Below are 22,862 nucleotides of genomic sequence, written 5' to 3'. Positions count from 1 at the left end.
AACTAAACAGTTGAGTAAAACATTGTTTTTAAGTGTTTCCTTATTTATGGATTTTGTTTTAAAAGGTGCATCACTTAGGATTGGCCCTTTATTTATTAAGTGAAACACTGGCACTGTTATTAAATGTACTGGTAAGGCTGCTTCTGAGCTAACATCCTCTTGGAGTATCTATTATTTTGTGTCAGTGCGTTTTGTATATGTTGTCTGAGGTTACCTGTCTGACTTGTGTCTCTTCTGTTATATGTCATTGTGCATATAGTTGTCTAGCATATAGCTAAAAGCCGTTTCAGAGCCTTCAATTGTGAAGAAATACTGAATCCTCTATTTATTTAGATGGCCTAAAAGTAGTCTAAATATAATGGGATCAGCGTACAAATTATCCAGCGAGTTCACGTTTTTTTCACTGTAAAGATATGTAAATTCTTTCCAGGTCTGTATGTGAATGCTGGTTCACTTACACAGTGATGCAAGGACGCTTTGTGTGATGAAGACGCAAACTCATTTTCAGGCACGTGAGCAGTGCAGCCATGTTGCCTTCCTCCCTCCAGCAGCCACACTGGACCATTACAGGCTGTAATTGTTATTTAATGGATTAAACATTCATCCTTCCTGTGCAAACCCCCAGTGGGCCGGATGACAGCCTCCCCATGTTCACACAGCTAAACATCCCCCCATTGCACACACCCGTCGACGCTCATTTGACGGCAGTGTTTGTGCTTAAAATTCAATTACCCACTTATTGATAGCTCTCTGGGGTGCTGGAGAAGTGGACACGGTGCTGCTGGAGGTGTGTATGATTTCCCAGGAGGCCTCAGTCTCTTCCGCACATCTCCAGCTGGATCTATTTCATGGCTTTATTCATCAGCGGCAGACGCAGATGAAGCAGAAGCAGCCGTCGTACACCTGCACACACCAGCGCACGCAGACACAGACAGACAGGGGGTGCTTACACACACACACACACACACACACACACACACACACACACACACAATTTATTATTGTATGCCGACAGAGTAAGAGTAACAAGATTTTGGTGAGCTTTATCGGATGGTTATGAAAATGGCAGATTGTAAATAAAAATACAATATCCCCAGAACAAGTGACCATTTTATGAAGAAAGGGCATAATAACACATTTCAGAGCTTCAACTAAGAATCATTTTCAATATTGATTAATCTATCAAGTATTTAATTGATACATTTAGTCCATAAAATGACAGAAACTAATGAAAAAGTGTCCAACACAATATCCAAGAGCTCAAATTGACTTCTTTACTGTAAATTCATTAGTTTGTCCAACTGACGGTCGAAAAATAGCTGCAACGATTAATCCATTTATCGAGTAGTTGTCATAGATTTTCGGTTTTGGGAAGGAAAAGAGTACACATTCTCTGATTCCAGCATCTTATGAGACTATGTGTGACTATTCTCTTGTTTCCTTGGTCCTCTTTGACATTAAAGTGAAAATATTTCAGATGTGGACAAAACAAGACCTTTTAGGACGTCATCTTGGGCTTTGGAGAATTTCCATAATTTTATTGAGAAAACTGCATTAGATGCGACCCCATCCAAAACCAAATTTTAAATGTCATAAAACTGAGAAAAACAGTGCCCCAGGCTTATTATTATAATAATATATAAAAAAAATATATATTCTTTTTAATGTTTTCCCCACCTGCTCTGATCATGAGTGTAGAATTCAAAAGCAAATTAACCTCTATACTGTCTCCAAACCTTTATGACGGAAAACATGTTTGTTTCCTCGCTTTAGATGCAACAAATCAGCACTTGACGCTGCATTAAAAGCCACAGGTAGCCCCACAGGTTAGCCACGCGTCTTGAAGTCCCCTGAGGCCTCCAGGGGCCCCACAGGACAACTCGGCTTGCCGCTGGCCTCGTTCCCCCGCTAATTACAGCACTCATCTCCACATGCCACTCTCCCATGAGACGCCACCACTCTGATGACGAGACGCTGCACAGTTTGGAGCTCTGCATCAGCGGGCAACAGCTGGGGCTACCGGCTGCACATCAATACCCGTAAGGAGCGGGGGAGGGGTTATGGAAGGGGGGATGTTGGAATAATGACGTATGCTGGGTGAAGCACGTTGCATTAATTCACACCATGCAGGGATGATTTTGTGACCATTTTGCAGAAGCCTCCCAAACTCTGATGTAGCGATTGCTTCTCAATCTGCTTTGTCTCTGAAACTTGAACCATCACACAGTAACATGTTGCCAGAGGTTAAGATATCCAACATCATCTAACGCAGCATGGAAAATAAAGATGAATCTTGTTGTCCTTTCATGTGACAGGGTCAGACTACAGCTTACACGTCCCAATGGATGGCTCTGGATCGATGAGCTCTGTACATACTGTACTCCTCTCGGTGTGATTGCACTGACTGTTCATTAGCAGGATGCTGGGCTTTAATGGCCTGCACAGTTCTGTCGGCCGTAAATCTCCAGACTCCACCCAGGTTTGCTCCCCTGTCTCATCAAAGGACTGTGAAGAATGAAGTCAGCGTGATGAAAAAGAGAATGAGATTTATCTGCCTCCCTCCTCCTCCTCCTCCTCCTCCTCCTCCTCTTCTTCAACGCACCAAGACGAGCTTGTGAGCACAGAAAAATGACAAGTGGGATCTCACCAAGACACACCCATAAATGTGATGACACCACGCCACTGGATGTGTTTGAGATGCTGATGATGAGCCCGCTGGCCACAGACAGTGAACTCAGTGCGTCTTTCTGTCAGCTCCAAATGTGGTTTGAGTGAGTAAGGTGAAGACTTGAAGGCAGAGCGAGACAGATAAAAAGGGAGGTTCACTTTGTCTGTTCAGGCCAGAAGGAGACAGGTAGCTGGCAAAGGGAGGAGGCAGGTAGAAGAAGAAGAAGAACAGGTAGCTGGAGCACAAAGACATGCCGATACACTGACAGTCAGGCAGCTAACTCGTGTTTGTGGGCATGTTTACAGTATCCTGTTTATCGAGTAGCTGATTAAGAGGATTGAGGGGTCGGTGTGTGTGTGTTGCTGTGAGAATCATGTGACTGACTGAGGACTTCTACTGGATCTGCAGGGAACAGCAGCAGTGGTGGAGAAGGACTCAGAGCTTTTACTTAGGTAAAAGTAGCAATACTACAGTTACAGTAGTTCAGAAAAAGTACAACATGATTGCCATCAAAATGTACTTTAAGTACAACAAGTAAAAGTACTCATTATGCAGAACAGGCCATTTCTATATTCCTCTTTAAGATCCCACCAGTGAATAGTAGTGACTGTTGTAACTACAATGGCATGTTAGAACTGGAAAGCGTGGATAATGCTGGGAAAATACTTAAAACATATATGATGTGTGTATTCTGTAAGCACCTTTTTGACAGGATGGCTTCTTTCAGTATTAAGTGTCTTTTTGTGACATGTCTGTTATCTATGTGGCAACTGAATGGCCCCGCCACTCAACCCTCCTTTTCCTGAAGTCACGCGAGCCACCAAGATTAAAACCCTGCATGGTAACGGCCATCCTTACCATAACAACAATTAACGGAAGTCAGATAGCAACTGGTGGTACCACAATTTTGCACTCTCAAGCGTGTCGGAGAACTACAGTGGCCTACATGCATGTAAAACGGCTGAATGCTCTCACTAGGGCCATAGTTTGGTTTGACCCTTCTGGGTTCCTGTAGAAACCTGGCTGTGCAACCCTCTGTGAAGAAGACCCACTCCCTATGAGGATATAAAGGGCTCATTTAAGTTAACAAAAATACAAAGATTCTTGGTTTCAGGTGATTATACACTAATGCAATCATAGTTATAAATACTTTATTCCATTTCTGCAAAATGTTCCAGCAAAATGAGACACACTGGCCCTTTAAGAACCGTTCGAGACAACAATAGCAACCTTGACTTCTCATCTTACTCCTTCCTTCAAGGTTTACGTGACTATCAGTATTAATAGTTGCTGTTCTGGCACTTTTTACCCCAACAGTTACCAAATGTAGCAGACTTATGACTTCCAGCTATACAAAAGATCAAGGCACATTGCAGTGCTAACGAAACAATTTTTAGAGCAGTGTCTTCCTCAAGGTCACCTTTAGTCTCAAACTACACTGTTTCAAACCTGTAAACATAGGTCATTTTCTAATTATTTTGTATATACATATATATTTTCACTTAATTTGACTTGTCTTGCTACTATAGGCAGAGTCCTTACTGAATACCCATGCATTGTCCAACAGGACATCAGAAAAGACGCCATGGATGAAAGCGCTAGATTCAGAGTCCCATTGACTCTCTCTTTGGATGTTTTACCAATAACCAGGCAGTCCCAGCCATTATCTATTTTAAATCGAGACCAGATATGTTACACTGCTGGTTGCAATTCTAGGTCTTACTCCTTCAGGAGGGGCTAATTGTCAGAACATGTTGTTTGACAGTTGGATGATGTCATAGTCTGACCAGCGAGTGTGGGGCAGTGGAGAGTGAAGACATGTTGCTGCGTCCCATTCATTCTGACCTTTTTTTTTCTCCTGCAGTTCCAGGTCAAGAAATTTAGGTCAGAGAACAATGCACTCTCTCTGTTAGACCGTAGCGGGGTGCCAGAGCCCCTCTCATGCTCCCCTCTGACCCTCATCCCAAGCCTTCACATCCAACCACTCAACACGTTACACTTGGCAGACACACCAAAACCTCCTGTGGATTTAAGTCAAGGGAGCTGTTTTATGCCTTTGAATAAAGTAGAGTGGGGAGTCACCATGTGGTTAGATATAACATTACACTTCTTTCTCTCAGTATTTATGGACTCTGAGGTCATGCCCTTGTTTGTTGTTTTGGTATGAATTTGGTTTAAGGAGGAGATTTATTTAAAAAAAAAAAAAAATCCAGTTGGTTCAAATATTTTTTATTAAATGTTCCATTTTTAGTTCAATAAATAAACAGATTATGGAGGAGATTCTATATCCTCATCAGAATTTAATTCCTGCAGTCTAAAAAAGGCAGTGTTAGTTGAGCCCTTCGTGTTGGTATATAAAATGTACAGAAAGTATATTTGTACCGTTACATGAATAGATAATATATAAACAATCCAGGTGTGTGTCTCTTTGTTTATCTGTCAGTTGGTCTGATGTCAGGTGTTTCATTTTTGTATTTACAGCAGCCTGTGTCACCAGAGCAGCCTGCACCAGAGAACATTGTAAACAGTGATTTTTGACAACAAAAAAAAACATAAATAGTGTATTAACAGCCCTAAAAAAAATACTGTCACAGAAATTAACAGCAAAATGAAACAGAAACATGGACACGTATGAACAATAACAACTCCACAGGTACTGCAGACACTCCCAGTGTGGTGATGCAGACTACTCACCTGTCTGGACCTCAGACTCTATCAAATAGGGTCTGCACGGCATTTTGGGAGTTTCATGAACCTTGAAGTGCTCCTCAATCTGCTCGTTCATTCTTAAAGCATCATATTCGTCCCACTGGCTCCAGTCTTCATAACACTGGAGGTAAAAGTCTCCTCAAGAGTCACAACTGGAGGCATGACAGCGTTTAGCAATTAGCATCTTGGCAAATTGTTTACCCAGAATCCACCTGTTGTTCGCAACGGAACGTTTAGTTGGACATGGTTGTTTTGGGTAAGGCATACACGTGCACACCTGTATATCCGGGGGTTGCTTGCGTGCACACCCAGTGGTGCATTAAACCACTGATTCATATGACAGATTACAACCTTCTTTATATATATATATATATATATATATATATATATATATATATATATATATATATATATATATATATATATATATATTAAGAAGTGGGTGGGCGACTGGAAAATAAGTATGTCTAAATGATGCTGCACTGATCAGCTGTCGAGCAAAACGTTACCTAAAACTAGAAAACCATAATTATCATAGATTATGTTACATAAATATTGACTCTATGCACCACTACATGTTGCATGACTACATTACTCTACCACAAACATATAAACATATAAATATAATATATTATATAATTATTATATAATGTTTACATATAAATAAAGATTCACAGTCCTGCTCCATACATCCTTGACAGAACCTCCAACCACTTGTTGTGAAGTGAATGAAACAGAACGGGAAGGGAGAGAGTGACATCTCGTGGCTGAATGTTATCAATGGCACTTTAACTGTAGCCTGCAGCCTGAAATGGACACGTGTATATTCTGGCTAATTCATAGATTTTCTCTGTGTAGTATTATTATGAGACTTTATTATGAGACTTTATGTGTACATATTTAATATCTGATTAAAACGGGCATGATGTGATGGTTTATGACTTCATCAGCCTTCATCTCTGCAGCTGCAGTTATATTTTTCTACCACCAGAAGCCGCTACAGCGCGCTCCGTGATGACGTCACATTAGTCCAAATCAAAAGCCCTATGGTAGTTTCTTTTCCTCTGCGGTGGCGCGCGCTTGTAATCCAAGTTACTGGGAGGCTGAGTCTGACGGAGCGTTTGCGAACTATGTCGATCGGGTGTCCGCACTAAGTTCGGTATCGATATGGTGCTCCTTGGGGAGCCCGGGACCACCAGGTCGTCTAAGGAGGGGTGCATCGGCCCAGGCCGGAAACGGAGCAGGTCAAAGCCCCCGTGCCGCTCAGTAGTGAGATCGCGCCTGTGAATAGACGCTGTAGTGCAGCCTGAGTAATACAGCGGGACCCAGATTCTTTTACTCACTCTACTGGTTACAATTTACAACACACAGTAGCTTTATCTGTGTTTCTTTATCTCCTTATTCACATGAAAAAGCCTCACAGACCAGCTGTTCTGAGTGTCATACACTGCCTCTACCTGGAGGACATCTGCAACTACTTCAACCATACTTAGAAATATATGGCATTACTCAGACATTCTGTGACAAATAACCTTGACCTGAGGTCAGAGCATAGAACTCTGGTATCAGAGAACCCTGAGATCAGCGCATAGAAACTTGAGGTCAAAGCAGACAACCCCGAGGGTCAAAGATGTTTTATCAACGAATATAATGTATGAGTGTCTTAATTTATGAGATATGTAGTTCATCTACAAACATATCTCTTACTATTTGTATCAATATCCTCCGTGTCAGCCCGATCAGGTCCATGGCGGAGGTCCGCACTCTTCCCAGCATGAGCCGGCTGGCTGCAAACAAACACACACTAACCCCACGTGCACACAACCCACAACCCCGCCGTGGCACTACACAATATACTCATGTTTTTTCATGTGTCAATATATATATCATACAATTCTTGAATCTAAAGTGGTGTTGTGCTCAAAGCCTCGTGCAGACATGTTTAGTAGTGAGATTGCAAACATGCAGAGTACATTAAAATAAAGTAAATTAAGATGCAAGATGTGTTCCCTGGTCGTTCTTTAACACAACGAGTGAGTCAGCAGAATATATTACACGCAAATCATCAAATACAGTTATGGATAAGTCTTTTCAGATGACGGGTTACATTATCTGTAGAAAAACACTAACAAGTACTGGACCTGTTCCCTGTGTCAGCATGTGAAGCTTCCTGGTTCATGCTTAAACCTTCTGCAGGGAGTCAAATACGCATGAAATAAGTATAAATGACATATTCTGAGTATTGCTCATAAACTCACTGTTTATAAATCGAGTGCAAAAGTTCTCTGTCCAATAATCTAAGATGGGTTTAAGATGAAAACATCCCCCATGCCCTCCGGCTTTGGCTTTGCTTCACGTTTTTAGCTTAGCTTTCAGCAGGAAATCTTGTCGGTTCATTTCAACTAAAAGCATCAATGATGCTGTGACGCTGCAGCAGGGAAGAACCTGTGATGTGCTTTCTGAACTTGTTTCTAATCACTCTGACGACTGGAGATGGGGAGAAAGTGGTCACAAGTTGAAGGTCAGAGGTCACCACAATAGGTTTGCTCTGTAGAAAGGTGGCCTTCCTAAGAAAAGAGCTAGAGCACTTTCTGCTGGCCAGAGCTGCAAATAGCACGTTGACTCCTGTCTGGTGCATATTCTGTTAAACTGCATACATGTGTTTCTATGGACACTAGTTTATTAGAGCAGAGTGTGTGTGTGCGTGTGTGTGTGCGTCTCGTCCCTGAAAATGTTGAATGGCTGGGAATGGCCTGGCGGGAGGGTCAGATTAGGATTATAAAATATTCACCAGCTGTCACTTTTGATACCCAGTATCAGTTCAGGAAGGAAGACACTCTTTACACTCTGGTTCATTCATAAGCTCAGTCTCTAAGTCTCACAGCGATTACTCCATAAACTAAATGGGGGCGTGTATGTTGAATGAACCAACCAGTCGGAGCAGTTCCGTACGCCAATCTCAGTGTTGTTGTCTAACTTTTAAATAGTTTGTCCTCTCTGGTGCTGTCAGTTGTCATTTCAGCTCAAACCGATGCGACCCTCCTCCACCCCAGGCTCCTCCAGTCAGCATTCAGTCCTGCTCATCACTCATCATCGTGTTACAGCAACTCCCTTCTTCAACACCACCACCAGTGTCTGGACTCCAGTGGGGATTCTGCTGTCGGAGATGTCAGCATCACTATCCCTTGCTTATCCTTATTCAGGATGGAGTCCAATTGCCAAAGTATTTGCATTATTCAAATATATGCAATTGAAATAAAATATTGTTAAACTCTGAAACAAGTCTCTCCTGAACTTGATTTGGTTGGCCTGGTATTTTTCAGGTGTATTGCTGTATTCAAGTGTCAGAGTCTGTTTGAGGAACTGAGTTGTTTTGTTTGTGTATTCAGTTGTAATTTGTATTTCCATAAATCATTTTGACTTTGGGCTGTAGGATTATTTGTGTTGATGTTCTCTCGTTCTTTAATCTTTTGTTTGTTCGTTGTCTTTCTTTTTCTTGTTTGTGGATTTTTACTCTTCATCCCGCTTTCCCTGTTTCCAAAAGTAGTGATGGTGCTATTTCTGTTGAAACATGTATTTCATGGCAGGACGCCCACTCTCTCTTCATATAACGATCAAAGTCAGGGTCCCCCAGTGAGGATGTGTTACCTCTACTGGGTGATGTGAGAGAGTGGTTGAGTTTCCTCACTGGGGATTAATAAAGTTTTCTAATCTAATCTAATTCCATGTGAGGGAGAGCATGGCCGCTCATGGTTATGGGATGTATTCGTATGTTGGAGATTTGGGAGATTTATGAGTTTCTGATTAAAAAGAAGTCCAAACGGGAGAAGGAGTGATGAACCGGTGAGAAGAAGGAACATTGTCTCACTGTCGGGTGTTTTAATGGCCAACCGTTAACAAGACCAAAACCAGTCCTGAAGTGTTTAATGGTTTCTGTGGTTTAAATGAGTTCATCTGTCTGATGTTGGTTTATGAATGCATTGAAATCTCCTCCAATTGTTATTGGAGAGTCAGACAGATTGAGAGAGAGGTAGAAAAAGTGTGGAAAAAGGACAAGTCATCATTATTTGGTCGGTAGATGATGCAATAGTGATTGGGCTGTGTATTGTGATATTTATTATGATTCATCCTCCTTCTGGATCTGTGATGGTGTTGTTATGAATAAATGAAATATGTTGATCATTAATGGCTCCACCACTTTGCATGGAGTTGAAATGGGCCTTCTCTATAGCTGCCCCCTCCCTCTGGAATTCTCTCCCACACTCCTCGGAGACTGCACTAAGTTTCCATATTCAAATCACAAATCACAAGCCACCTCTTCAGAACTGCTTTTATTGTGTCCTCTATGTGTTTATTGTATGGCTCTTTTATGATCAATTTCAAACATTTGTAAAGTGTCTTTTGAGTAATATGAAAAGCACTATATAAATCAAATGTATTATTATTAAATGGGAAGAGAAAATATGATTACATTAAATCTAGGATTTAATTGATTAACATCAATAAATGAAATGAGTCACTGATTCTACATTTATTTCTGGTTCATTGTTATTTTTTATATTCTTTATTCCTTCCATTCATTTTGTTTATTTTATGGTTTATTTATTTATTTTCTGTTGAGTAGTTTAGTTATGTAGTTAAATAAATATTTAAATTATAAATAAGTTGATCATTTGATTTGTTCCAATATGACATAGTTCTGGAACGAAGACCCGACAATCGAGTTCAAAAGCACAACTCAGGGGCAGGCGGCAGGCAAAGTTCTTTAGTTGTATATTCAGGCAGGGGTCAAAACCAGGAGATCAATCAAACAGGCGAACAAATCCAATAAGGGGCAGGCAAAATCCAAGGTAGGCAAGACAGGCAAAAACGGGGTCAGAACAGGTAGACAAAAGTACAGAGATACGCTGGAGAGTTTGGCACAATGGACAAGACAATCTGGCAGAGGACACGTGCAAGTGAGGGGTCCTAAATAGTGAGCCAATGAAGGAACGGGCTGCAGGTGAGATGGGCGTGAGGACCAGGTTACGGTGATGAGGGGTAATCAGGTGTGAGTGGCAGGATCTGGAATGACAGGAGAGTGGTTAAAACTGACAGACAGGATGAAAACACTTAACATGACGGGGAATCCGTGACAGCCCGAGCAGAGCTCGTTAATGATGTTAACAGAGAGGAGAAATGAGCTGCAACAAGTGGTTTAATAACCAGATAAAGTCCCTGCATACATATTTCTCTTTTTAGATGCAATAATATAATATCTTGTCTCTTTTGATTGACATCGCTTGATGCCCGAATAAACTGAATTTAAAGCTTCGGGACAATTCAGTTAAATACATTTTTCTAAAATGAAGTACTTTATTTTCACATTTCACAGAGACATTTCAAAAAGAGACAAAAAAGCTTCAAAAGCTTTCCATTTTAAATCCAGCCTTTATTTGACTTAAAATAAGAGAAGATAATGTGTTTATTATATGTATTATTTATAATTAATCCAGTTAAAATTTTTAAATCTGTAATAATACTAGATGTTATTCAATTGAACTTTCTTCATTTCATTTTATAGTCAGTTGGTGACTACATACAGACGTTAATACAACTGTTGGCTACGTCAATACATATGGCACAAAATCATATCGCACAAATTTGACATTATTGTGATGTTCTGGACCTTTGCATGAGGAAATTCTCTCTAACTGGACCTTGCTGAATTTGAGTTGAATACCCCTGGTCTATATTAACCTATAACCCCTCATTTTAATCCTTAGGATCTCTCTAATTCCACCAAAATGAGATGAACAACGCTGTTAGCCAAACGTTCGCTACAATGATTGGCTGATTAAAAAAGTACCCCACGTGGAGAATCTGACTGAAATGGACCCAGAAATGCTGTTCTGCGCATTACAGGAAGTTAGTCACCAGTTAGCACAGTTAGCACAGTTAGCAATGCAGATTCGTTTTTCTTCCACGAAATGAAGTCATATTTCTCTAAAATCGCTTGGACATTTGTTTTGTGATGCATGGCTGTGTTGGGTTATGTTTGGCTGATGCTTTGTTGGAGAAGAAATTGAAGGATATCTTGTGAATCTGCAGATTGTCTACTTTATAGAAAGCTGTTCCGTTCGTCTCTAGCATGAAGCTGACAACAGCACGAGCCACAAAGGTGCCGCGTGGTCTGACTTTTTGCCAGATATTAATATTAATAAACAAATTTGGTCATTCATAACTTTGGTGTTTGAGTTGTGTTTGGAGCATGTACAAACGGCGTACATATTCTTGTAGCTCAGGCTCTGATGTTTAATATGGTGTGCATATCAAGTCCACATAAATTAATATTAAATAGTTTTCATCAGATTATTCAGAATTGATTCAAAAAAAGAAAAGATTCTGGCTTAATTCTCAAGTTATTACAATTAAACTACAACTTTATTCTTTAAACTTAGCTTGGGGGCTTTCGAGCAAGTCTCCACTCCCACTGTTCCCACTGTTTCTATCGTTCCCACTGTTCCCACCAGCCACCGGACGCCAGCTGTCTCTTATCGCATCCTCCAGTCTTCTTTCCTCTACCCTTCTCTACCCTTCTCCAATTCATACCCCCATCACTTCATCCCCTTATCCCCTCATCCCCTCATCCCTCATCCCTTCCTCCCTCGTCCCCTTTCCACTTCCTAAATATCCCCCTTTGTTCCGTGTCCCAACAAACCACCTGAAGGTCACATCTAGCAGCTGGTCTTTGTTAGTGAAATTATATTAAAGTCATTATGAAAATGATTGCTGCAGAACTTTACATGAGCTGCACCTCAACAGTCAGCCGCCTCACAGAGAGGACCAGAGAGGAGACGAGGATGGACAAATTTCTCCTGAGCGTCGTCGTTGTGTCAGGCAAGACTTTAATATCTTTTATTCTTTTACCATTTTCAACATTATAATATTATTATTTAAGAATGTGTTCCTGTGCCATATATATATATATATATATATATATATATATATATATATATATATATATATATATATATGGCACAGGAACACATATATATATGTGTGTGTGTATATATATATATATATATATAGGGCCATCAGGGCCTGCTAAGCCTTCTCTGCTGGCCTAAACAGAATCACTAAGTTATAGCTATTTTATAATTCAATTGTTTTTCACAAATACACAACATGTATTCTAATTATTTTTCCCTATTAGCTTATTTTCTCATTGCGGGTGCACCGAACAGCTCATCCACTGAATGCGCGGCTCGCCACTGAGCTCATATGACCTTGATATGAATACCAGACCCTATTGTCCATGAGCTCTAACGAATCTGCAACTCCTTGCCTTTAAAAAGAAAACTTAAAAAAAAAGACTCCTCAATTGCTCTCCGAGTTTTTTTTAATTGTATTGTTCGTTCGTTGTGAGGGTCGCGTAGTGAAACGTTCTAATCGCTTAGTCATGTTGAGGAGTTTACGGAATTATTAAAATCGAAAATCTGTTTGTTTTTTTAAATGTAAAACGACACGTATCTTCTCACAAGTTACGGTACTTTAGCAATTTAAATGAATTAGATCGGAACTGTGGATGAGGAGATAGCACAGTTTTAGTTTTTTTTAAAAGAACACTTCTCACTTCCGGGAGACCAATAAATAGAGCGTTGGGCTGATAAGAGTTATGCATATCAAGAAAATCAATAACGATTTGATAAAAAATAAACATGCTGTTTGTCATCCAGGGCTGTGTGCCATCTCATCAGCTGTACGTCGCTACCATGTTGTTCATGAGTTGAAGAACATGATTGACGCACAGCGTCACTGCAGAGAGAACTACATCGACCTGGCCACCATACGAGACCTGGAGGACCTGAAGACCCTGAACACAATGCTGAGCAAAATGGCCGCCTCCAGCTCTGTGAGTTTTATTACATCAGTGACAGGTGGTCTGAAAGTTTTACATCCACACAGTGGTGGAAAGAATGCAACAAACTGGACTTAAGTGTGTACTTGTACTTTACTTGAGTATTTTAGTTCAATGCTTTTTTATGTTACATGTCAGAGGAACATTTATTCGACAGAGTTACTTTACAGATTAAGATTTTACATTAAAAACATATGATTTCATGCAACATACTGCAAATCTGTACTGGATATTTACAGCATTAATATCTCATCAAACAAACATCGCCAGTGTAAATATGTAGTGGAGTCTTGTTGCCTTTGTTAGCACTGTTAGCATCGTTAGCTTCTAGCATTGTTAGCGGATAGCCATCAGCTCAGCCGTCACCACCTTGTGAGACACTTAGTCCACTATGTAAAGCAGGAGTGATGACAGAATAAAACCTGTTTCAATGTTCAAATTAGCACCTGCATATTGTTTTAGACAGACTTGAAATAATAAATCAGACTGATGATTAGAATATATGAAAGTCTATTTCTTTATATCCCAATGAAATATTGCTTTCAGCGAGCCTGGATAGGACTGTACGTGGACAGCTGGAGGTGGCCACTGTCAAACACAAGCTTCTACAAACCCGGAGAGACAGAGTTCAGACAATGGAGGATTGGACAACCAGACAACAGCAACGGAAAAGAACACTGCACATGGATGAATTCAGATGGGACATGGTACGACTACGGTTGTGGCTTGACCTTCAAGTCAGTCTGCTTCGATGTCAAAGGTGAGAATATTAATGTTGCTATGAGGAACTTTCAAGTTGTGTTGCTTCTGGCGCCCCCTGTGGACTGAAGTGGTAGTGTCTCTGAGCACCAGGGTCCCTTTAGAAAACATCTAATTTTACTGCAGCAGGTTCTGACAGTCTGCCCCTCTCAGTCCTGGTCCTGGTTCTCCCGTGCCCCCCTTCCTTCTGGTTTCACCAGAATTCAACCCTGTGGCTCTGATGAGGAACTCTATAGAACTAGACCATCTTCTCTCTGGTGGTCTGGTTACTGATGGAGGTCTACAGAGGACTAGGACTACACTGAGGTCTATAAAGGACCAGGACTAGACTGAGGTCTATAGATGACCAGGACTAGACTGAGGTCTATAGATGACCAGGACTACACTGAGACTGGTTCAGGACCAGTTCAAAGTTCCTCACGGTTACTTGAACTAGTCTTCAGCTACATAAATGCCATTTAAAGCAAATTAATGTGCTCATTCAGCCGGTTTGTATCATGTCTGTTGGAGTGAAAATATCTCTGAACTTTTATGAATGTGGGACTCAATGGACGCTGCATGTTCAAACTGGTCTGCATATATGTGGTCTGTTATGGTTCTGCTCTTTCAGGGCCCAATGAGACATTTGTCTACATTGACTCCTTCACGGGGTGGACTGAGGCCCAGAGCTACTGCAGAGAACACCACACAGACCTGGCCATCGTGAGGAATAAGGAGGAGAACCTGAGGGTACTGAATCTGATACCCTCAGGAGGCTGGATCGGCCTTTACAGAGATGGATGGAAGTGGTCTGATGGAAGTGACTCCTCAGTTAGGAACTGGAAGCCTCTGGAGCCTCGTGGTTGGTCTGAGGATTGTGTGTCAGCAGATTTTAGTGCCAATGGACAATGGGAGACCCTGAGGTGTGACGACAAGGCAGCGTTCATCTGCTACGGTGGTAAGCTATCATTCACTCAGGCTTTAAATGAGGACTTAAAAGTAGATCAAACTAAAATCTATAAGTTTCAAGTTATGGATATAAAAAACATTGAATACGCAGATCAACTGCAGATGATTGAGAGTGCTAGCCTCAGTGATGCACCAATGCTAATGCTAAATCCATGCTAAAGTTAGCTAAGCTAAGGTGTTCTAGCAACAGCCATATTTAAAGATTGAGCCTATGGAAAATTACAATACTTTTTTGTTTTATCATTCAAAGTGTTAAACATTCCAGGATGTTGATCAATATCAGCCATACATGTTGTGACTGATGAAGGTTATTTGTGTTTTAGACGTTGAGCCTGTTGTAAAGCGAGTGTTCAAAGTGAGGCTGCAGAAAAGAAGCTCCTCTCTGGATCTGAATGGCCCTGTGGTGATGGATGGCCTCTTGATGCAGGTACATCTTCCTCTCATTAACAACAGAACCAGCAGGTGATATATGTGATGTAGTGGACTACTAAGAACAATGTAAAGTTGCTATGTGCAGTGCAGACAGGGACACGTCATTACTGAAGGTAGACTAGTGTCCAGACAACATAAAACAACAAAGTTGCTCTAGTGGAAACCAGAGTTCTTCTCCAGCAGAGCTTCCACATGAGGACAGCGTAAGACAGGGTGCAGGATTTAAAGGAACAACAGCTTTAGTAAAGACTTCTTCTCTGTCAGCCACATTCAGAGAAGTCAATGTTTTTGTCTCTCAGCTCAAACAGAGGCTGAAGGACCAGGGGCTGAACGACAACGTCAAGCTGAGCTGGAAGAAGCAGTCAGATGGAAAAGTATTCCACCAGGAAGAGAAGAAGACCGGGAAGAAGAGAAGAGATGAGCTGTAATGTTCTTTCAATCCACTCTGGTTAGAGGCTTCCTTTCTCCTCCTCTTCATCCTTTTCTTCCACTTCCTCTCAATCAATGGTAGAAAGTACCCAAGTACAGACCCTTTGCTGTAAAGTACCCTGTTTTAATTTCATACTAGAACAACTTAAGGTCAGTGCATAGAACCCTGAGGTCAGGGCATAGAACCCTGAGGGCCAAAGGTGGTTTATCAACGTATATAATGTAGTGTCTTAATGTATGAGATTTGATGGTACTACACATCAAAGCAATGTGTTCAATCAAACACTCATCAAATAAACACAAATGTGACCATACATTTCATGTGCGTCACATCTTTATCAGCCTTCATCTCTGCAGCTGCAGTTATATTTTTCTACCACAAGAAGCCGCTACAGCGCGCTCCGTGATGACGTCACGTTAGTCCAAGTCAAAAGCCCTATGGTAGTTTCTTTTCCCCGCCGGGTGCGGTGGCGCGCGCCTGTAATCCAAGTTACTGGGAGGCTGAGTCTGGCGGAGCGTTTGAGCTCAGGAGTTCTGAGCTGCAGCGGACTATGTCGATCGGGTGTCCGCACTAAGTTCGGTATCGATATGGTGCTCCTTGGGGAGCCCGGGACCACCAGGTCGTCTAAGGAGGGGTGCATCGGCCCAGGCCGGAAACGGAGCAGGTTAAAGCCCCCGTGCCGCTCAGTAGTGGGATCGCGCCTGTGAATAGACGCTGTAGTGCAGCCTGAGTAATACAGCGGGACCCAGATTCTTTTAGTCATTTTACAAACTACTGGTTACAATTTACAACACACATTACATGTTTACACCACACAGTAGCTTTATCTGTGTTTCATTATTTCCTTATTCACGTGAAAAAGCCTCACAGACCAGCTGTTCTGAGTGTCATACAGTGCCTCCACCTGGAGGACACCTGCAACTACATCAACCATACTTTAAAAAAAACATACTTAAAAATATATATATATTCGGAATATATATGCATATCTCTGTATGGCATGTAGCAAAGTACATTTACTTACTGTACTTACGTGATACATTCGTGGTAAATGTGAGGTAATGGTACAGAGATAAATGTTGTACTTTTTACTCCACATTGTCTGACAGCTGTAGATACTTTTCAGGAAACTATTTTTTCTATTCAGGTCCATTCCAGTGAAAACCATGTATTTGGTGTGTTTTTTCTGATAAACTCAAGGATGACGTGTTCTACTATGGGTTCAATTATCTTACTTCACAACTAACCTTTGATTATCTACAACATTTCAAATATAGTACTGTACCGTCTGTAGAGGAAGAAAACACATTTGCCTTTACGTTTACAGTAAACTACTGGCTAGTTGCATTACTTTCACAGCAAGTTACTGTGACTTTGGGTTATGCCATCATATTACTGTATCATATTACTTAGCAGTTTGCTGAGGAATTGCTGTGTGGATAAATATATCCATTTTCCACACAAAGTACCAAAATAAAGTTCCACCATTGTGTTAACAAGTCCCAGAAACACTCCTAAATGTACAGCACACAGTAACTCATCAAAAGAGACACACATGACGGCATAAAATATTATTTAATTTATTTGTTAATTAAACTGGTTAAAGCTCATGGTCTTCCGGGTGGTAAAGTTCGCTCATCAGTCGGTAGATGTACGACGGAGCATGTCCTCCAATGTTGGAGATGAACAGTGTGATGAGCTCCGGTGGGACGTAGTCGAACACCGGACAGTGCACGTTCACCTTTGAGAGAATCTCACCTGAAATTCAAATGGTAAACTGTGACAATGAACTTGAGAACTATTACAAAAGAGTTGTTGAAAAGATGATGATAAGCATTTTGTGAGGAATGTCAGAGTTACCTTCAGTGAAAGGAAGCACCTCGTGTGGAGAGACAAACTTGTGGAAGGTATCTTCTTCATTCGGGAACTGAGGACACAAAATAGTTTCGCCGTCATCTAGCCGTCAGCATTACGGATAACTGGCAGACGAGAGAGTCTTCTTACCTGAGGCGAGAGCTTGAACATGGGAGCACAAACAATTAGCGGTGTTGAGTGATGCTTGGCTGCAAGGGCCAGAGTGTGTGTCCCATTAACGGCCCTCAGGCCACCGTTTGCCAGAACTGTCTGCGTACCAATGATGACCTGAAATGAGATCCCCACACAGGTCAACTCACAGGCTCTGACTTGACCGTTTCCAGGTCTTCTGTGATATTAAATACCTTATTAACGCGAGACATGACCGCAAATATGGCAGCGTCTGCGATCACTGTTGTTTCGATGCCGGCTTTTGAGAGACTGGTTGCCATCTCATGTCCCTGGTGGGAGGCGAACAAATAAGGTAAAAATCATAACAATCTTCAGGAAAACCAATATTTTCTTGTTTTTCCATAAACACAATGTTCTTGTATCTGGTGTCGTTGCTGTGTTATTCCTACCTGGCAGAAGGGGGCGCACTCTGCCACGATGACGTGGAACTTGCGTTTGCGTGCAGCGTCTTTGAGGAAAGCCTCTGCGGTGCGAGAGCGGCCAATAGTCATGATGACCTCATTAGAGTGAATGTGCTCCAGGGCCTGCATCGCAATGTTGTCAGTTGTTCCCTCTGAAAAGTGGTGGAGCGAGAAACAGCAAAGGTTTTTAACCACAGAGTAAATACTTCAGTTGACTGAATGAGTACCAGCTGTTTGATACATATGTAAATGTACAATCAGTGCTGATGGGAAATGTAGTCCCATAAAGAAAGAAAGTCCACTGTGCGTGCAGTATCGACCGTGAATGCTGATTTTTCCTGCTGTTGAGCCGTGCTTACATGTACCAGGATGCATTGCGCGCGAGCAGAGTTTGCTACGTCTGATAAATAAACGAAATATATACATTTTTAAAATAAATTGAAGGAAATATTCTTAAACCTAGTAAAGTACAATCATACACCTCTGAAGTCAAAACGTTCATGAATTGTAGCGCACAGAGTCTTTAAAAACTACACTATCAAATTTGTAATCCTTGTCCATAACATCCTCTGGACTCTCATTTTAGGATGCCACACATGCAACGAGGACAGATACATTTTCGAGCAGCTACTTGTAGTTCCTTGAACAAGTACGTCACGGAAAAGTCACTGCGATACAGAAGAGAAACATATTTTGCAGCTGAGACATAGAGAACATCAGGATCAACTGCAGGTGTTTGTCACAGTATATTCCAAACTCGGATAGTTAGACAAGGTTGAAAATGGGCAAATGTCCCCTTTTTAAAAAAAAGCAAAAACAAACCCAGCTCAGTCAGCAACTCATTGATGGCCTCTATGACGTTTGCTTTGAGTGCCGTGAAGTGCTGTCGGAAGTTCTCCTCGCTGAGTCCTCCAGAGGTCAGCAGCTTGTGGAGGGATTCCTGCTGGTCCGTCTCTTCACTGCTGCCTCGAGATCTTCAAGAAAACCACAAAGCAAACCAGCTCATAGAAAGAGGAGGTGAGCAAAGCTCAGCAGACACACTTCATTCACCTCCATTGACGCTACGGAGAAGAGAACAGTAGAGTGAAAAAACAACACGAGTACTACAGCAAATACATATAACCAGAAAGACATGGAAGGAAACACGACCAGTTTACGAAAGACACATTGGCGCCATCACATTTGGGTCTGAACTTTTCTAACAAAACTTTACAATATTGAATGAATAAAGACAATATTTATTTGGTTTGAAATTGAGCTGTTCCTTTGAGGAAAATGCAATTTTCCCTACAATTAACCCAGATAAAAAAAAACTATTCTGGAAAAACCTCGATTATAGACCTGTAACATGAAACAAATTACTTTCACATTATTTGAAGAAACAATGTCGGCATATATTCACTTTATTTCATAAACATTAAAATAATCATTTGACCAATGTTTAGATTAGTTCATGGCGTTGTCATAAAGATCAAAACCTGTTGACAGGCACATATACTGAAAAATCCTGTAAGCAAATGCTGTTAAATTATATTAACGAAGCCTCCAGTGTGCAATTAATCCAGATCAGCGTTTGCATAATTCTTGGCTCATGTGAGTGCGTCTAATCTATGATTGTCATCTATAACCTTTCCAGTGCTGTGATGCTGTCAGATCTTCACCTGGCATATTCCTCTCTGACGATCTTCAACACCCGTCTGATCATGTTCCCAACAGTGGTCTCTGAGGGCTGCGCGGCCGTCATCCTCCTCCCCTCTTTACGGATTATTTCCATCAGATCGCCTGAAACAGAGACCATTCGAGTGGAAATGAGTTTGAACTGCTCACGCTTTTTACAAACTGTGATTCAATACACTGTTAACTCATTTGAATTACCACCCAAACTAATGTAGCACTTATTTGTCTTTTTCATTAATACATTAGATGAATGGAGACCATTGCCCATAGCAACACAGATGGAATTTTTTCTTTACAGTTTTCTCATTGATTATAATCAAACGTGATGGTACCCTGTATTCTCACGTGTGTCAAACTTAATTCAGCATGCATATATAATTTTTCATCAGCACATATTTTATTCTAGTATGTATGCATATCTTAAATAAACACTATACATTATGGTATGTATATAATTATTTTACTGTGTAAACAACAGTATATTGGACACACATTTACCAATCAGATTATCACAAAACGACTACTTCTCATTATTTTTGTAATTTAAACTGCCTTCTGGTCTTTCAGTTCACCATCTATTAGGTTTCAACACATTTTGTTCCCTCAGATGTCAAAACTTGTTAAACTTTAAATAAAAAGGTAATGGAGAAACTGGAACTTTATTAGAAAATCGTTATCTGTGAAACTCATGACGCGGTTGTTGCTGTAAAATATTACCATCACACTTTTGACAGCTGTTGTACTACACGTCCCCACTGTTGAGCTACAATGACATAATTCACGCTCTACCTGGCCTCCTGTAACCCCTCATTTAAACTAACTTCACAAACACAGCGGCATGGCGTACCCGCGCTGCTCCACCGAGCCTGCGCGGTGATCCTGCGGAGCAGGGCTGTCGTCTCCCGGGCGGTCTCCGCCGAGCCCCGCAGCGGCCCCGTCCCGCTCCCTCCGCGCTTCAGGTCGGACAGAAACGACTCGATTCTCTCCGTGAGATCCGTTTCCTTATCCGGGCCCGGCATAGTTGTTGTATACAAACGAACCAGCTATCGTTGAGGAGAAGAGACAGCTCAAACGTTTTTGATCCGGAAGTGCTTTGGGAGTACTTCCGGGCTATTGGGACTGCGCGTCATTTGATTGGTGAACCGCTGCACGTGCTGTTGCATCAATTCTGCTGTGTTTGCACAGCCGCTGTAAACATGACAGTCTGAGTGGTTTTGACCGACAACCTAAAGATTTATATTTCTATCTGTTTCTGTACTGCGGTCAAGCCAACCCGCACGTTTTTTTTTCCAGTACTCGTATGTAACTCCTGCTATTACGGTACGAGCGTGTAAAACCTGACTTCAAAATAAGAGAACACTTCCGGTGAACGTCACATTCAGTAAGTTTTACCATTAACACATGCAAACATTATTTCAAGGGAGAAAAAAAATATTCCCATTGTGTGAATACTTATACCTAACAATCAAGACATTCTGATGTTGAATTAAAAAAATTAAAAGCCCTTCAATGAGCTAAATTCAAATCACTTCATGAGCCAATGTATGTCTAATTCTAGATTAGATTAGAGAGGAAATGGTCCATATTTACAAACTAATTCCACTTGAGATTAATAGTAGACAATCAAGACATTGATGTTGAAATACAAAATGAAAGTCCTTCAAAATCACCTTCATGAGCCAACTTCAAATCATTTTGTAATTAAATAAATAATTTCTTGATTGTCTAAGTGACATCTTGAGGTAGTCTACAATTATTATGAAGTGGAATTAGTTTGTAACTATGGGTCATTTCCTCTTTAATTTGAAATTAGACAAAGTAGCTCATGAACTGATTTGAAGTTAGCTCATGAAGGAGCAGCATGGATTCTCCAAATTATATGAAACAAAACTTTTTAATGCATCAAAGTAAAAACGTAGTTCACTCACCTGCTCTGTGGAGCTTTGACGACACGAAGGATACAACGATCCTCTGTGCTGTACTACTGTGAAAGGCTTTCAGTTGTTTGTTTTGGACGGATGTGCTCAATTTTCTCTTGCTATCGAGTTTGAACGCACTTATCAGAACTTGTTTTTGAAAATGTTGTAGATAAAAGCAGGTTCGAAATAAAAATCAGATTAATGCAAAAAAATGACACGATCATTCTGTTTTTATATATACACTACCGGTCAAAAGTTTTAGAACACCTCCATTTTTCCAGTTTTTATTGAAATTTAAGCAGTTCAGGTCCAGTGAATAACCTGAAATGGTACAAAGGTAAGCGGCAAACTGCCAGAAGTTAAACAAAAAAGTTTAGGTTACCAAAAAGTGAAAAATAATGTACATTTCAGAGTTATACAAAAAGGCCTTTTTCAGGGAACAAGTAAGTGGACGACTGAAGACTGGAAGAAGGTCTTATGGACCGATGAATCAAAATTTAAAATCTTCGGTTCATCACGCAGGGTTTTTGTACACCTGCGAGTAGGCGAAAGGATGGTTCCTCGGTATGTTACACCAACTGTAAAACATGGAGGAGGAAGCGTGGTGGTCTGGGGCTCTTTTGCTGGATCCAGAGTCGGCGACTTGCACATAGTGACTGGCACCCTGAACCAAAACGGCTACCACAGCATTTTGCAGCACCATGCAATACCTTTTGGTATACGCCTAGTTGGTCAGGGGTTCATCCTACAGCAAGATAATGACCCCAAACATACCTCCAGGCTATGAAATACCTTAGAAGAAAAGAACAAGACGGTAGGCTTCACATCATGGCATGGCAGCACAGTCTCCAGACTTAAACCCCATCCAGCTGGTTTGTGAAGAACTGGACAGAAGGGTGAAAGCAAAGCAACCTACAAGTGCAACACACATGTGAGAACTTCTGCAACAGTGTTGGGAAGAACTTTCTGAACA

The 22,862-nt window shown here is 41.1% G+C and overlaps 1 protein-coding gene across 1 annotated transcript; it reads right to left on the bottom strand.

Annotated features, from left to right (window-relative positions):
- Window positions 1–17,411: 17,411 nt before the first annotated feature.
- On the bottom strand, window positions 17,412–21,037 carry eif2b2 (eukaryotic translation initiation factor 2B, subunit 2 beta). The gene is made up of 8 exons (XM_079214940.1): window positions 20,818–21,037; window positions 19,955–20,075; window positions 19,116–19,267; window positions 18,282–18,445; window positions 18,066–18,161; window positions 17,851–17,988; window positions 17,707–17,773; window positions 17,412–17,604 (listed from the first exon to the last, which is right to left on the bottom strand). The coding sequence occupies exons 1-8, from the start codon at window positions 20,987–20,989 to the stop codon at window positions 17,447–17,449; spliced, it is 1,068 nt and encodes a 355-aa protein (XP_079071066.1). The 5' UTR covers window positions 20,990–21,037; the 3' UTR covers window positions 17,412–17,446.
- Window positions 21,038–22,862: the final 1,825 nt, after the last annotated feature.

Source organism: Taurulus bubalis (assembly GCF_910589615.1).
Source record: "Taurulus bubalis genome assembly, chromosome: 3".
Classification (NCBI taxonomy): domain Eukaryota; kingdom Metazoa; phylum Chordata; class Actinopteri; order Perciformes; family Cottidae; genus Taurulus; species Taurulus bubalis.
Note: the sequence above shows the minus strand (reverse complement) of the source record. Positions and strands in the feature narration are given on the sequence as shown.

What these genes read in the sequence shown, in the direction of transcription:
- eif2b2 (XM_079214940.1), bottom strand. Translation starts at nt 20,989, where the DNA reads ATGCCGGGCCCGGATAAGGAAACGGATCTCACGGAGAGAATCGAGTCG. An exon ending in AGTGCGCCCCCTTCTGCCAG is followed by an intron (nt 18,162 to 18,281) that starts GTAGGAATAACA and finishes GCCTCCCACCAG; the next exon opens with GGACATGAGATGGCAACCAG. An exon ending in TCATGTCTCGCGTTAATAAG is followed by an intron (nt 17,989 to 18,065) that starts GTATTTAATATC and finishes ATCTCATTTCAG; the next exon opens with GTCATCATTGGTACGCAGAC.